A 16,786-nucleotide genomic window follows, 5' to 3' on the forward strand; every position below is an offset into this window, starting at 1 on the left:
AAGCAAACAAAATCAACAACAAAGTCTCTATCAAAAATCGACACGGGACACTTAGAACACATAAGAGATGTAGTTATCGATCCCTTAACTGGAAAATCGACTACCATCTCTCCATGCATAGCAGACACAACAAGACCCAACCTCTCAACACAATCAGCATAAATAAAGCAATGAGTAGCACTAGTATCAATAATAGTAATTAAAGGAATTATATTCATGAAACAAGTTCCTTAGATGAGTTTGTCCTCACTGGTGGTTTGAGTTCCCGACAAGGCGAACACCTTTCCACTAGATTGCTCCTTCTTCGGTTTCTGACACTTGGTACTAACGTGCCCCTCTTCACCACAGTTGAAATACACCACATCCTTACGCTTGCACTCAGGTACGACATGACCAGGTTGTCCATAACGGAAACACCTACTCACATCAGCAGTACACACATTGCTCTGATGACCGACTTTGCCACACTTAACGCATACTATACCAGCAGGAGCATCTCCCCCACTAGTCTTCTTGCCCTCATAAGCCCTCTGCTTACCCTTGCCACTAGAAGCATCATAAGGCTTGCCACGACCTTGTTGAATCTTACTCCTCTTCTCATTAACCATCTTATAGTGCGCATTACTGTCTTCCTCGAAGATACGACAACAATCAACCAAATCCACAAAGACACGAATCTTTTGGTAACCAACCGCTTTCTTGATCTCGGAACGCAATCCATTCTCAAACTTAATGCACTTTGAGAATTCACTAGTTGGCCCATCATAGTGTTGGTAAAACTTAGCCAACTCGCCAAACTTAGCAGAATACTCCATAACTGACTTGTTCCCTTGCCTCAACTCAAGAAATTCAATCTCTTTCTTGCCACGTACATTTTCAAGAAAGTACTTCCTCAAGAACTCCCTACGGAAAAAAGCCCAAGTGACTCCTTCGCCACTAGCCTCCAATCTCTCACAAGTCTCGAGCCACCAAACATCAGCTTCAACCGCTAACTGATGAGTCCCATACCAAACCTTATGCTCTGGAGAGCAATCCATCACACGAAAGATTCATTCAATCTGTTAGAACAAGATTTGTTCTGATCAATATTCTTAGTTTTGATGATAACAAGGATATGAACTTTGTGTGAGATAATGTGGTACTCTAATACATTGCAATTTCCCTTTCAGGAAATATATAAAGAGTATGGACAAATCAGCGCTCAGAAGCTTTGTCTCAGAAGGTTCAGCATGCAACATCAGAACATGGTCTGGCAAGACATCAAAAGATGGTCAAGGCAGAATCAGAACATGGGTCTATGGAAGCATCAGAAGAACTTGAGATCAGAAGCAGAAGCACTGAAGTTCTCATGGTATCACGCTCAGAAGCACTTCAAGGTCAGAAGACAAGAAGATGCTTTGCACCAAGCTGTTTGACTCTGATGATATTCAAATATTTTATTCACAAACATCAGATCAGAAGAAAGTACAAGTGGCAGGCTACGCTGACTGACAAAAGGAACGTTGGAAGCTATTAAAGGCAACGTCAGTAGACACAGCGTGAACAAGGCTCGAGGTAATTTACAAAAGCGTGAAACATTAAATGCAATGCTGTACGGAACACGCAAAGCATTAATTGCGCTCAACGGTCATCTTCTCAAACGCCTATAAATATGAAGTTCTGATGAGAAGCAAGGTTGACGATTTTGAAAGAACCAATTCTGAAAGACTTGCTGAAACGCTGTTCAAACTCAAAGCTCAGAAACTTCATCTTCATCAAAGCTCACTACATTGCTGTTGTAATATATTAGTGAGATTAAGCTTAAACGTTTAAGAGAAATATCACTGTTGTGATTATAGCTTTTCAGAAGCATTTGTAATACTCTTAGAATTGATTACATTAATTTGTAAGTAACTAGAGTGATCAAGTGTTGATCAGGATACTCTAGGAAGTCTTAGCTTGTGTCTAAGCAGTTGTAATTAGAGTGATCACGTGGTGGTCAGGATACTCTAAGAAAGTCTTAGCTTGTGTCTAAGCATTTGTTACTGGAGTGATCAGGTTGTGATCAGGATACTCTAGAAGACTTAGTCGCGGACTAAGTGGAAAACCATTGTAATCTGTTGCGATTAGTGGATTAAATCCTCAGGTGAGGTAAATTACTCAGTGGGGGTGGACTGGAGTAGTTTAGTTAACAACGAACCAGGATAAAAATAACTGTGCATATTGTTTTTATCGTTCAAGTTTTTAGACTACACTTATTCAAACCCCCCCTTTCTAAGTGTTTTTCTATCCTTCAATTGGCATCAGAGCGCCGGTTCTAAGGTGCAAGCACTTAACCGTGTTTAGAAAAGATTCAGGAAGAGAAAAACGCTTCAGTAAAAGATGGCTGGTGAAATTCCAACAAATCCAGCTGCATCTACATCTGGCTCTGCTGAGCAATACAATGGTAACAATGGTTATACTAGACCACCAGTATTTGATGGTGAAAACTTTGAATACTGGAAAGATAAACTGGAAAGTTACTTTCTTGGTCTAGATGCTGATCTATGGGATCTTCTGCTGGATGGTTACAGACATCCTGTTAAAGCTACTGGTGTAAGGCTCACGAGAAGCGAAATGAATGATGATCAAAAGAAAGATTTCAAGAATCATCACAAATGCAGGACTGTTTTGCTGAATGCTATCTCTCATGCTGAGTATGAGAAGATATCTAACAAGGAAACGGCCCATGACATATATGAGTCCTTGAAGATGACTCATGAAGGAAATGCTCAAGTCAAGGAGACCAAAGCTCTTGCTCTAATCCAGAAATATGAAGCCTTCAAGATGGAGGATGATGAAGACATTGAGAAGATGTTTTCAAGATTTCAAACTCTGACTGCTGGATTGAGAGTTCTCGATAAAGGCTACACCAAGGCTGATCATGTAAAGAAGATTATCAGAAGCTTACCCAGAAGATGGGGTCCAATGGTAACAGCATTCAAGATTGCCAAGAATCTGAATGAAGTTTCTTTGGAAGAGCTTATCAGTGCCTTGAGAAGTCATGAAATAGAGCTGGACGCAAACGAGCCTCAGAAGAAAGGTAAGTCTATTGCATTAAAATCTAATGTTAAAAAATGCACTAACGCTTTTCAGGCTAGAGAAGAAGATCCTGAAGAATCAGAATCTGAAGAAGAAGATGAACTGTCCATGATCTCTAGAAGGGTAAACCAACTCTGGAAGAGCAAGCAAAGGAAGTTCAGAGGCTTCAGAAGTTCAAAGAAATTTGAACGAGGAGAATCTTCTGGTGACAGAAGATCTGACAAGAAGAAGGCTGTCTGCTATGAGTGCAATGAGCCTGGACATTACAAGAGTGAGTGTCCAAAACTTCAGAAGGAGAATCCCAAGAAGAAGTTTCATAAGAAGAAAGGTCTTATGGCAACATGGGATGATTCTGAATCAGAATCAGGATCAGACTCTGAAGGAGAGCAGGCAAATTTTGCGCTGATGGCGACAGAAGATGATGGATCAGAATCTACATCAGAATCAGATTCTGAAGAGGTATTTTCTAAACTATCTAGAGAAGAGTTAGTTTCCAGTCTAACAGAGCTTCTTGAATTAAAAGCTCATCTTAGTATCAAATACAAAAAGCTGAAAAAGCAATTTGAATTTGAAACTAAGAAGCTTGAGTTGGAAAATTCTGAATTAAAAGAAAAAGTTTTAAAATTATCCAATAATGTTGGATCTCCTTCTGATTCAGAAAAATCCACTCCCAGTCTGAATCATATTCTGAAAGAATATGATTTAAGTTTCAGGAAGTTCTTATCTAGAAGTATTGGCAGAAGTCAGCTAGCTTCTTTGATATATGTTGTGTCTGGGAACAAGAGAGTTGGCATTGGTTATGAGGGTGAAATCCCATACAAGCTTGAATCTGTGGATGATATGAAAATATCATACAAGCCTCTGTATAACCAATTTAAATTTGGCCACTCCCATGATATTAAGCACACATCACATGCACAAAGTTTTCACATAACACACACCAAGAAGCATGTGACACAACCTAAGAAATATCATGGAACTCAGAATAAGAAATATCATGCTGTTCCTCCTGCTAAATATTTTGCTAAACCCAAGTTCAATCAGAACTTGAGGAGAACTAACAAGAAAGGACCCAAGAAATTGTGGGTACCTAAGGAGAAGATAATTTCTGTTGCAGATATCCTTGGCGGCAAAAGAGGACAGAAAGCAAAATGTCATGGTACCTGGACTCTGGGTGCTCGCGACACATGACGGGAAAAAGGTCTACATTCCAAGACCTGGTGCTTAAACCAGGTGGAGAAGTCAAGTTTGGAGGAGATCAGAAGGGCAAAATCATTGGCTCTGGAACCATAAGTCTTGGTAACTCTCCTTCCATAACTAATGTACTTCTTGTAGAAGGATTAACGCATAACTTACTGTCCATAAGTCAATTAAGTGACAATGGTTATGATATAATCTTCAATCAAAAGTCTTGCAAGGCTGTAAGTCAGAAGGATGGCTCAATCCTATTTACAGGCAAGAGGAAGAACAACATTTATAAGATTGATTTTTCTGATCTTGAGAAGCAGAAGGTGACTTGTCTTATGTCTGTTTCTGAAGAGCAATGGGTCTGGCACAGAAGATTAGGACATGCTAGTTTGAGAAAGATTTCTCAGATTAACAAACTAAATCTAGTCAGAGGACTCCCAAATCTGAAATACAAATCAGATGCTCTTTGTGAAGCATGTCAGAAGGGCAAGTTCTCCAGACCTACATTCAAGTCTAAGAATGTTGTTTCTACCTCAAGGCCATTAGAACTCTTGCACATTGATCTGTTTGGCCCAGTCAAAACAGCATCTGTCAGAGGGAAGAAATATGGATTAGTCATCGTTGATGATTATAGCCGCTGGACATGGGTAAAGTTCTTGAAACACAAGGATGAGTCTCATTCAGTGTTCTTTGAATTCTGCACTCAGATTCAATCTGAGAAAGAGTGTAAAATCATAAAGGTCAGAAGTGATCATGGTGGCGAATTTGAGAACAGATTCTTTGAGTAGGTCTTCAAAGAAAATGGTATTGCCCATGATTTCTCTTGCCCCAGAACTCCACAGCAAAATGGAGTTGTAGAGCGAAAGAATAGGACTCTACAAGAAATGGCCAGAACCATGATCAATGAAACCAATATGGCTAAGCATTTCTGGGCAGAAGCAATTAACACTGAATGCTATATTCAGAATAGAATCTCTATCAGACCTATTCTAAATAAGACTCCTTATGAATTGTGGAAGAACAGAAAGCCCAACATTTCATATTTCCTTCCTTTTGGATGTGTATGTTTTATTCTGAATACTAAAGATCATCTTGGTAAGTTTGATTCTAAAGCAAAAAAGTGTTTCCTTCTTGGATATTCTGAACGCTCTAAAGGCTACAGAGTATACAATACTGAAACATTGATTGTAGAAGAATCAATCAATATCAGGTTTGATGATAAGCTTGGTCTTGAAAAACCAAAGCAGTTTGAGAATTTTGCAGATTTTGATATTGATATATCAGAAGTAGTAGAACCAAAAAGCAAAGCTGCAGAAGCTGGCAGTCTTAGAAGCAATGGATCAGAAGATCAAGTTGCTGCATTTTTAGAGAATCTGAGAATTTCTGAAGAACCAACTATTAGAAGATCACCTAGACTTGCCTCAGCTCATTCAGAAGATGTGATCCTTGGAAAGAAAGATGATCCCATCAGAACAAGGGCATTCCTTAAGAACAATGCAGAATGTCAATTAGGTCTTGTTTCTTTGATCGAGCCAACTTCTGTTGATCAAGCTCTAGAAGATCCAGACTGGATAATTGCCATGCAAGAAGAACTAAATCAGTTTACAAGGAATGATGTATGGGACTTGGTTCCTAGACCAAAAGGATTTAACATCATCGGTACTATGTGGGTTTTCAGAAACAAGCTAAGTGAGAAAGGAGAAGTGGTAAGAAACAAAGCCAGACTGGTTGCTCAGGGTTATAGTCAGCAAGAAGGGATTGATTATACAGAAACCTTTGCACCAATGGCCAGGTTAGAATCTATTCGTCTATTAATTTCTTTTGCCACTCAACACAACATCACTCTTTATTAGATGGATGTCAAGAGTGCCTTCTTAAATGGTTATATAGATGAAGAAGTTTATGTTCACCAACCTCCTGGTTTTGAAGACTCCATGTCTCCAAATCATGTTTTTAAATTAAAGAAATCATTATACGGATTGAAACAAGCTCCCAGAGCTTGGTATGAACGTTTGAGTTCTTTCCTTCTGGAAAATGGTTTCACTAGAGGAAAAGTGGACACTACTCTTTTTTGTAAAACATTTAAAAAGGATATTTTAATTTGTCAAATATATGTTGATGATATTATCTTTGGAACATCTAATGCTACACTTGGAAAGGAGTTTGCTGAGTCTATGCAGGCTGAATTTGAAATGAGCATGATGGGAGAACTCAAGTACTTCCTTGGGATTCAAATCAACCAAACTTCCGATGGAACCTATGTTCATCAAACGAAGTATGTGAAAGAACTTCTGAAGAAGTTTAATCTTTCTGAAAGCAAAGAAGCCAAAACTCCTATGCATCCAACATGTGTACTGGGTAAGAATGAGGTAAGTAAGAAGGTAGATCAGAAGTTGTACAGAGGTATGATTGGATCTCTTCTATATCTAACTGCTTCTAGACCTGACATTCTCTTTAGTGTTTGTTTGTGTGCTCGATTCCAATCAGATCCAAGAGAATCTCATTTAACAGCGGTTAAGAGAATTCTAAGGTATCTGAAAGGTACTACTAATGTTGGTTTAGTTTACATAAGATCTAAAGACTACAACTTAGTAGGATTCTGTGATGCTGACTATGCTGGAGATAGAATAGAAAGAAAGAGCACTTCTGGAAGTTGTCAATTTCTTGGAAGTCATCTGATCTCATGGTACAGCAAGAAGCAAGCTACTATTGCCCTCTCAACAACAGAAGCAGAATATGTTGCTGCTGCTGGTTGTAGCACACAAATGCTCTGGATGAGAAGTCAGCTGGAAGATTATCAGATATATGAGAGTAACATTCCTATTTTCTGTGATAATACTTCTGCTATATGTTTATCTAAGAATCCTATTTTACATTCAAAAGCTAAACATATTGAGATTAAACATCATTTCATAAGGGACTATGTTCAGAAGGGTGTTATATCTTTAAACTTTGTGGATACAGACCATCAATGGGCTGATATCTTTACAAAACCCCTTGCTGAAGATAGGTTTAAGTTCATTCTGAAGAATATCAGTATGGATTTATGCCCAGAATGAGAGGATGAGAAGATCTTATGTATGAGTATCTTCTGAAATGAAATTGGATTTGTTTCTATAAGAAGTTCTGATTGAAATCAATTAGAAATTGTGATTCAGTTATTTCTAACGTTTCATTGTCTAAGTTGATTCAGAATCTTTTTAAAAGCAAAACAGCTGTAACTGGCTATCCAGATGGTAAACACGTGTTCACTATTTCTGGACAAGCGTGCGTGCAGTTGAGGGGACGTCTACTTAGGTAACTGTGCAAATCTCGTCTTTTGTCATTATTATCTCTCCTCACGTCATGTAACATTAAATGCTATCCATCATTTACTCTTTTTCAGTTTTCTTTTTATACTCTTCAAACGTTTCTTTTCCCTCTTATATTTCTCTCACTTTGCATTCAGTTTCTTTTTCGTTCTTTCTCTTTGCATTCATATCACAAACCCTAGCAGTTTTCAATATCTGCAACTTCATCATGAATCCATCGTCAAGCTCTGGAAATCAAGAAAATGATCGAAAACAAAAGAGAAAGGCAACTGATGAACAAGAAACCAAACCAAAGAGTAAAGATCACCTATGACCCTCTCAAAGTGAACCCGTTTGAAGCTATGATGTCTGGAAACTACTCTAGACGTGTGTATCAACCCCTCGACGGTATCCCTCAATCACCTCCCTCTTCACAGACCTCCACCACCTCTTCCTCCTCATTCATCCTTTCGGAACCACCTTCTTCACCATCTGATATCTCCTCTCCTTCAACCCATCCCTCAGATATTTCTTCATCTCTCTCACACCCTTTTCCCACCAGAACACCTAACCCCTACAGTGTTGTTTTTCCCGACTCCAGGTTCACTGTCAACCCTCCAACCCCTACCACTCAATCATTTCTGGAGCTTTTACATTCTGATGTAAATAGCTGGTTGGAGATTCTGGGTGCTGCTCACCTTAACCATCTGGATGAGTATGCTACATGCAACCTTTGGGATACCTTTCGTCAAGATTTTCTGGTTAGGGCTACAGACATTCAGAGAAGGATCATGTCTGAAGCACCTGGTGTTCGTGGTCTTCGGTTGGAAATTGGTGAAAGCAGCTATCACCATCTCATCAGGAACAGAAGAGTTCTTGAAGAGAGGATACCTGCAGATGAGTTGGAAGAAGAAAATCCCTGCAGAGACATCGTGGTGTGGAGACCATGGTATCCTGTGATGACTGGAGATTTTCAGTGGCTGTTTAATTGGTTCAGAATGAACCCTTCAGAAAAAGCACCTCACATGGTCTTTCCAGTAGTGGTTTATCCTGCTGAAGTTGCTGGTCCTACTCCTCCAACAAACCTAGCAGCTATTCTTCAAGCGTTGGAAGTTGGAACTTCTGAGCTGCCTGAACCAGAATATGCTGAGGCTACTTCTGAGTCAGACTCAGATGTGGAGATGGAAGATGCTCAAGCTGAAGACCTTCCAGAAGATCGCCCTGCTGAGATTGCTGTCCTCTTTGGCAGAAATTCTGGTGCCTCTTCTTCTGGTGAAACCTCAGCTCTGATGGAGACCTTGGAAGCTCTTCATCAGAATCAAGCTATGCTGGCTTCTCGTTTGGACGCGCAAGAAGCAGCCAATGCTGAGTTTCGCTCTTTTATGGCAAGGCAAGCCACAAGCACTAACGGGATTCATGATGTGCTGGCTTAGATTAGGACTAGGCTAGGGTTGGAGTCTTTGTGTCCTTGTAGTTTTCTTTGCTTGTTGCATCTGTTTTCCTGCATTCATCTTTTGTAATCCTTCTTGTTGAAATCAATGAAAAGTTATTTATGTTTCTTTCCTTTTGTCTCTTGCTTTACATCTGAATCTTTTATGCTTTTTGATGTTATGACAAAAAGGGGGAGAAAATATATGATAAATGATCTGATTAATATTATCAGTTACCGAGTAAAAAGGCTCCACATTTACTAACAGAACTTGCAAAGTTCTATGTTTTTAAGTTGTGTTGTTGCAGGAATCGAAGATTCAAGATCAACATAAGAAGCAATAAGATGAATCAAGCTCATGGATTCTTGAAGCAAGCTGAGTGCTAGGAAGCTTCAGAATCAGAAGCAAGAAGGAAGAATGTTCAGATATTCTGATAATAGAATATGATCCAAATCATTGTCTATTTGCTCTGATACATTGTCTATTGGATCTGATATATTCTATATGGCTTATATGGCTCTGATACATATTTTGTGTTCTGATACACATTTTATGTTCTAACGCATTCATGCTGACTTTTGTCGTTTAGTTTTGTTCTGTAACATTTCAGGATGTAGAGATGCTCTGATGATGCTCTGGTACATTCAACAATGTTCTGATACAATCTAGCATGAAGTGATGTAAGAAGAAATTCAAAGCTATGAAGCTATCCGAGGGAAGCAGAAATCAGAAGCTGTGAATGTTCTAAAGATCCAGAAAACTCAAGTTCTGAAGCTGTCCTAAATGGAAGCATGAATCAAAAGCTGTGAATGTTCTGAAGATCAAAGAAATTCAAGTTCTGAAGCTGTCCTAAATGGAAGCAGGAATCAGAAGCTGTGAATGTTCTGAAGATCAAAGAAATTCAAGTTCTGAAGCTGTCCTAAATGGAAGCAGGAATCAGAAGCTGTGAGTGTTCTAGGGATCCAAAGAAATTCAAGTTCTGAAGCTGTCCAATGGAAGCAGAAGTCAGAAGCTATGAATTATCAGAAGAAAGAAGCTTATGTGATCGTCTCTACCGAAATAATCAGGGAAGTCTTTTATTATTAAAGTTCTTCGAGTATTTATTTCAGGGGGAGATTATTCATCTCAGGGGGAGATTGTTAATCTCAGGGGGAGACATATTCATATGCTTATGCTATAGCTGTGTAATTTGTCTTTAGCCGTCTGCTCTTTCTGATCGCAAATTCATATCATTTATATATGTTTTTGTCATCATCAAAAAGGGGGAGATTGTTAGAACAAGATTTGTTCTGATCAATATTCTTAGTTTTGATGATAACAAGGATATGAACTTTGTGTGAGATAATGTGGTACTCTAATACATTGTAGTTTCCCTTTCAGGAAATATATAAAGAGTATGCACAAATCAGCGCTCAGAAGCTTTGTCTCAGAAGGTTCAGCATGCAACATCAAAACATGGTCTGGCAAGACATCAGAAGATGGTCAAGGCAGAATCAGAACATGGGTCTATGGAAGCATCAGAAGAACTTGAGATCAGAAGCAGAAGCACTGAAGTTCTCATGGTATCACGCTCTGAAGCACTTCAAGGTCAGAAGACAAGAAGATGCTTTGCACCAAGCTGTTTGACTCTGATGATATTCAAATATTTTATTCACAAACATCAGATCAGAAGAAAGTACAAGTGGCAGGCTACGCTGATTGACAAAAGGAATGTTGGAAGCTATTAAAGGCAACGTCAGTAGACACAGCGTGAACAAGGCTCGAGGTAGTTGACAAAAGCGTGAAACATTAAATGCAATGCTGTACGGAACACGCAAAGCATTAATTGCGCTCAACGGTCATCTTCTCAAATGCCTATAAATATGAAGTTCTGATGAGAAGCAACGTTGACGATTTTGAAAGAACCAATTCTGAAAGACTTGCTGAAACGCTGTTCAAACTCAAAGCTCAGAAACTTCATCTTCATCAAAGCTCACTACATTGCTGTTGTAATATATTAGTGAGATTAAGCTTAAACGTTTAAGAGAAATATCACTGTTGTGATTATAGCTTTTCAGAAGCATTTGTAATACTCTTAGAATTGATTACATTAATTTGTAAGTAACTAGAGTGATCAAGTGTTGATCAGGATACTATAGGAAGTCTTAGCTTGTGTCTAAGCAGTTGTAATTAGAGTGATCACGTGGTGGTCAGGATACTCTAAGAAAGTCTTAGCTTGTGTCTAAGCATTTGTTCCTGGAGTGATCAGGTTGTGATCAGGATACTCTAGAAGACTTAGTCGCGGACTAAGTGGAAAACCATTATAATCTGTTGCGATTAGTGGATTAAATCCTCAGGTGAGGTAAATCACTCTGTGGGGGTGGACTGGAGTAGTTTAGTTAACAACGAACCAGGATAAAAATAACTGTGCATATTGTTTTTATCGTTCAAGTTTTTAGATTACACTTATTCAAACCCCCCCTTTCTAAGTGTTTTTCTATCCTTCACAATCTCCTTTAGCCAAGTCAATGCGCCATCAGGATCATGGGTACCCTTGAAAACAGGTGGATTCTTCCTCTGGAAGGTAGCCAAATTGCAAGACGCATCATTCTCACCACCATTCAGCTGATGCTCCAAAGCTTGAGCCATTGCCTCCAAGGCAGCAGCAATCGCAACATCATTCCTTCCCGCCATCTCGACTTGTCACTACAACACAAAAACAATCAGAACAAAACAACAATACACGATTTCTAACCAACTACGACACGACACGTGGTCGGACGGATCGACCTGCTCTGATACCACTAATGTAACACCCCGAATCTACCCTGCAATTTATATAACAATCAGAGTAATTAAAGATACGAAAACATGCATATTCAGAGTGTCACATTTGATCAACATAAGCAAACACAACATAATGCATCAAAGCTCATATAATGGATACGTAACAATAGTCATGGGGGAATACAAAGTATCATCACAACTACGCAAAACATCGCATAATGTAGCAGCGGAACACATAAATCATAACATCTCAACATAATGAGAACTTGCTGTAACACCCCATATTTTCTATTTCAATTTAATTATGATTTAAATTAATTATTGGAAATTAATTGGCATTTTATTGGAATTATTTAAAGATTAGGGATAAGGAAATTGTTGGGCTTATGTTGTTGTTAGTAAAGGAGGGGTGTGATGGTTAGGCCTTTTACTAAAGCTTATGCTATTTTTCATAAAATAGAGTAATTGTGGAAAAAGAGAAATTAGAACCAATTTTGGAGAAAAGAAGAGATCATGAAAGGAGCAGAGAAAAGAGAAGAGAAGAAGAAGGGCTTTCAAGATCTTTAACCAAGGTAAGGGGGGACTTTTCTGGTTAATTTCTATTATGCAATTGTAGGTAATAGAATAGATTAATATATGATTCGATTCAATTGGATATATTGGGATTGGAATTGTTAGGTTAGTAATGCTATAATTGATGAAATTGCATGATTTATTGGTTAATAATGTGTTGTATTGATGTATGATGATGTATGACAATGTAATTGATGATTATGTCTGTAATTGGTGTTTGGAATCAGTTTGTGGTGATGGATGTGTGAAATCGCAGGTCTGTCGCAGACCTGAGAATCTGCAGAATCGCACGTCCGCTAAGCGGATGCTGTTTGCGTTTCAGAAAATTAAAGAGGCTCGCTAAGCGGAGCCAGTCCGTTAAGCGGAGGTCCAAACGTGGTTCGCCTCTATGATGCGTCGCTTGAAGCAGGGTTATTAAATTTTAATACCATAAGCGCGCTAGTGGTCGCTAAGCGGACCTGTAGTGCAGAAAATTATTAGCACTTTGAAATAGCGTATCTTTTGATCCGTGTATCCTTTCTTAGTGCCGTTTTGGGCTTTGTAAAGCAAATTAAATATTTTATAAGATGAATTGGTGAGATGGGCGGTGGCCTGACTTATTTTAAAAATTGATTTAATTTCTTGTGAAATGAAATATTGTGCATATGTGTGATTGTGCGAATATGGCAATATTTCGGTGTGATGATAGATGAATTGTGGTTATTGTTATGGTTATTATGATGAATGTGTAAATAATTGAATGATTATGCAAACATGTACATACTTTGTCGGTGATGAAAATGGTGAGACGATGCGGTGCATCGGATCGGTGATGTTCTTAAGTATGTTATATGTGTGCATTCATTCATATGAATTCAGTGATAGATCCTGGTGATGTTTGGATCGATGGTGGACATAATTCCTATTGTGGAATTTGTGTCGGTAGGGCCGTATCTCGATGAGGTTTAGATCGGTCAGGTGGATTATTTCCACAGTTTATTGGTACCACATGCATAGTGTCAGTTGGTCATATGCATTGTTGTCATAACATGATTGAATTGATTTCTGTGTTATGTTTGATGTGTAATTGTTGTGGTTGATGAATGATGATTGAAATCTGAATATATGAAAAATTGGGTGAATGATATATTATGATGTTTTGTTGCTTATGAATGCATAACATTGATTAATTGTGAATGAGACTCACCCTTACCTGTTGACATTTTTCAGATTGAGGAGTAGCGGCATTAGTGCTCGGTGAGGATGACTCATAGAGTTTATCCGTTATTTTGGGTCGTGTCGGTCATGCTCTGATCTTGTAACATTGGGGAACGATAGTTTTAGAGTTTGATGAGATTACTCTATTTTTATTGGTGTTGGATTTTATTTCCATTGGTTGTATTGGCGATGTTTTCTTTCCGCTGTGATGAACATGATTATGTTTTGATGTTTTGTTTCCTAATGAAGCATGACTTAAGACTATGGCTGGTTGAATTGTTTTTTTTTTTTAAATAATTGTGGCACCCTTGTTTCATGTTTTACTCTGATTTATCTATTAATTGACGCGGGGTTTAGAAGGGTGTTACACTTGCCAACATGGCATCCATAAAATGTCATGTCATCATACGAGTTAATATCAAAATCCAACAAATACAGGGTAACATAAAGCGACACAAACGGCGAAACCCCCCAGGTGCTATGTATCAGAGCATAAGACATACCGACGCGAACAATAAGCTAACATCTACTCGTCATCGGTACCTGTAAGTTACCACCGAAGAGGTAACATACAATAGAAGGGGTGAGATATCATTCACGATAAAGAAACGTATGATAATACTTATAGCAGAAAAATAAGAATCATGCACATTCACCACTTCTCAACATATGCATTTTTGCAACAATTATATATATTATCAATTATCCAGGCTATATAGTATTCAAGCAACATAGGATTCAAACATCATTTACATCATATAACAAATGCAACATATTCATCATTGCATAATACCAAAATATAACTCCATATATAACTCGTCATAATGCACATGCATGTGGTACCATTTGGAGTAAAACTCCCACTTCGCTTTTGCCATTAGGGCCACTTCGCATTTGCCATTTTCAGGCCATCGTCACATTTGCCATTAAGGCCACTTCACATTTATGCAATGGATGAGACTCAATGATGCAACATCCATATTCACGTCATTTATCACATAACAACTAAACATCATCACAATATCATTACTGTTCATAATAATGAATCACTTCGTAATCACGTCACTTGTCATTTCAAAGCACAATAATATCACTTTACATCACATAAAGCCATCAAGGAAGAAATACAATTTTCAAAACATTGTTAAGGGCTATTCAATTATATATCATCGTATAGGAATTAATTTCAGCTTCACATAGGTTCAAACGACATATAAAACGGATCTACGAATCAAAAGTTACGCATATTTGAGTTTCCCCAAATCTGCTTCAGTTCGCGGCGCGATGACAGAAGTTTTGCTGTTCGCGGGGCGAACCGAACGAAAATCAGAATTTCAGTTCAACTAACAACTACGGATTCCAATAAAAAATCACCCAAAATCTCATTCCAGACCAGTTCCAGCACATATTAGTGATACCTAGCATGTTACTACTCATGGGCAATCATTATAACATTATTCAACACAACAATTCACAAAAACCCAATTGATTTCACTCAAAACCTAACATTTATTTCAATACATATAACCCCTAAATCCCACCATAAACTATCATCATACATCCCTTTAGAATGAAAGAACCCCACCCTTACCTTGGTTGGATTGAAGGAACCTCTAAATCTTCAATGGGTTCTCCTAGTTTCTCCTCTTCCTCCTTTCTCTTTTCCCTTTCTCTTATTTCCCAAATAACCTCTAATTCTCATAAAACCCTATTTTTGTTAAATCCTTACTATTTTATTATTACTAGTGGGCTCTAATTAACACCCCACTCTTACTAACACCAACTTAGGCCCAAATGCCAATTGTCTTACTAACTTAAGTTATTTACTAACAACATTAGCATAAAAAGTCAATTAATCACTTAATTCACATATAATCACTCAAATAATACGAAAATTTACCAATCACATAATTAAATAAATAAAGTGATTAAAAACGGGGCGTTACAATTCCCATATTAGGAGAAGGGGGCGGGCGACCCTTGACTATGAGGTGGGCGCCCTGGCCTTAGAAAGTCCCCCTTTTTTGGGACGTGGGTTAGGTGTTGGGGGTGGGGGCGTCACCACTATGGGGTGGGCGCCCCAGTTAGTGAAGGTGGTCCACAATTTGTAATTTTTTTGTCTCATTGAATAAATTGATGGTGATAAAGTGTCATAGCTACATATATCTTTACATGAAAAATGAATAATTGGTTTTTGGTTAAACCACTTGTATACCAGAGTGATTAATACGGTATCAGTAGGATAACTAGATTAATAGAATATGTTGCAAATAATTGGCACTGTGGGGGAAGTTAAATTAACAGAGTTGATCAATAGCACATGAGAGTATATTTGGAAATATAGGTGTAAGTAACAGATGTAGCTTACCAGTTGTAATATATCAGTAGTAGAGGATTAATTAGAGTAGTAGTATAGTGTAGCAGTATAACTGAATCATGTTGAAACATAAACAATTGTGATAGCAGAGACGGGACTTGACATTAAATAGTGAACTGAAATAAATAAATGGTAGACCAGAACTAATTTAGCCGAGTAGAATAATTTAGGCGAGTCCGGAATTGATTCGGTATCCGTGAATTGGCGACATTTGGCGATGTTTTGGCGATATGCATGTTATTCTATATTGTAATTTTGTGAATCGCGGGAAAATAATGTGACGTTTATTTATCAATAATTAATGATATATTTTGGTGATATAGGCGAATGCCTTTGTGACGATATTTATCGACGTGTTTGTGATTATTGTGAAATGCATTAAATAAAGCGACGTTGAGTTACCCTGATGATCAGTAACATTTGTGATATAGGTGATCGGAAAAATAGCAAGTGTACTATTTTCACCAATGTAGTAATAATGGGTTTTAACCCAAATATCGATCTCGAGGACTACGTAGGAAATACTGCTTCTTAATCTTAATTCAATTGAACAAAAACAATAGTTTGTGGAATATGGAATAAATCCGTACACATAAATAAAAGCGGAATAATAAAGTTGGTTCTTTTTACTTTAAAAAACATGCTAGGGTGAGTGGTTGCTTTGTCTTGCAACAACCCTGAATTCAGATCTCTTCAACAAGTTCATGGTATTCTATTACCAAACCTCTAGGATGTTTTCCCCTAAGTCCTTAGTGGGAAAACCTTTGGTCTTTCAACCTAATACCTAAGTCCTTAGGGAAATAAGCTGAAACCAAGCCTTTATTTTATCAAGATTTAATTGGTGATTTTAGGGTATCCCTAGTCCTAAGTGATATCTACTATAATCAAATTATGCACAAACCCTA

General features: G+C 38.0%; 1 protein-coding gene across 1 annotated transcript; it reads right to left on the reverse strand.

Moving 5' to 3' along the window:
- Positions 1-230: 230 nt before the first annotated feature.
- On the reverse strand, positions 231-11,641 carry LOC131617019 (uncharacterized). Its single transcript, XM_058888410.1, has 3 exons — positions 11,500-11,641; positions 873-1,021; positions 231-737 (listed from the first exon to the last, which is right to left on the reverse strand). Exons 1-3 carry the CDS (start codon positions 11,639-11,641, stop codon positions 231-233), a joined length of 798 nt encoding a protein of 265 aa, XP_058744393.1.
- Positions 11,642-16,786: the final 5,145 nt, after the last annotated feature.

The sequence above is a fragment of the Vicia villosa genome, linkage group LG7 (genome assembly GCF_029867415.1).
Source record: "Vicia villosa cultivar HV-30 ecotype Madison, WI linkage group LG7, Vvil1.0, whole genome shotgun sequence".
NCBI classification, from domain to species: Eukaryota; Viridiplantae; Streptophyta; class Magnoliopsida; order Fabales; family Fabaceae; genus Vicia; species Vicia villosa.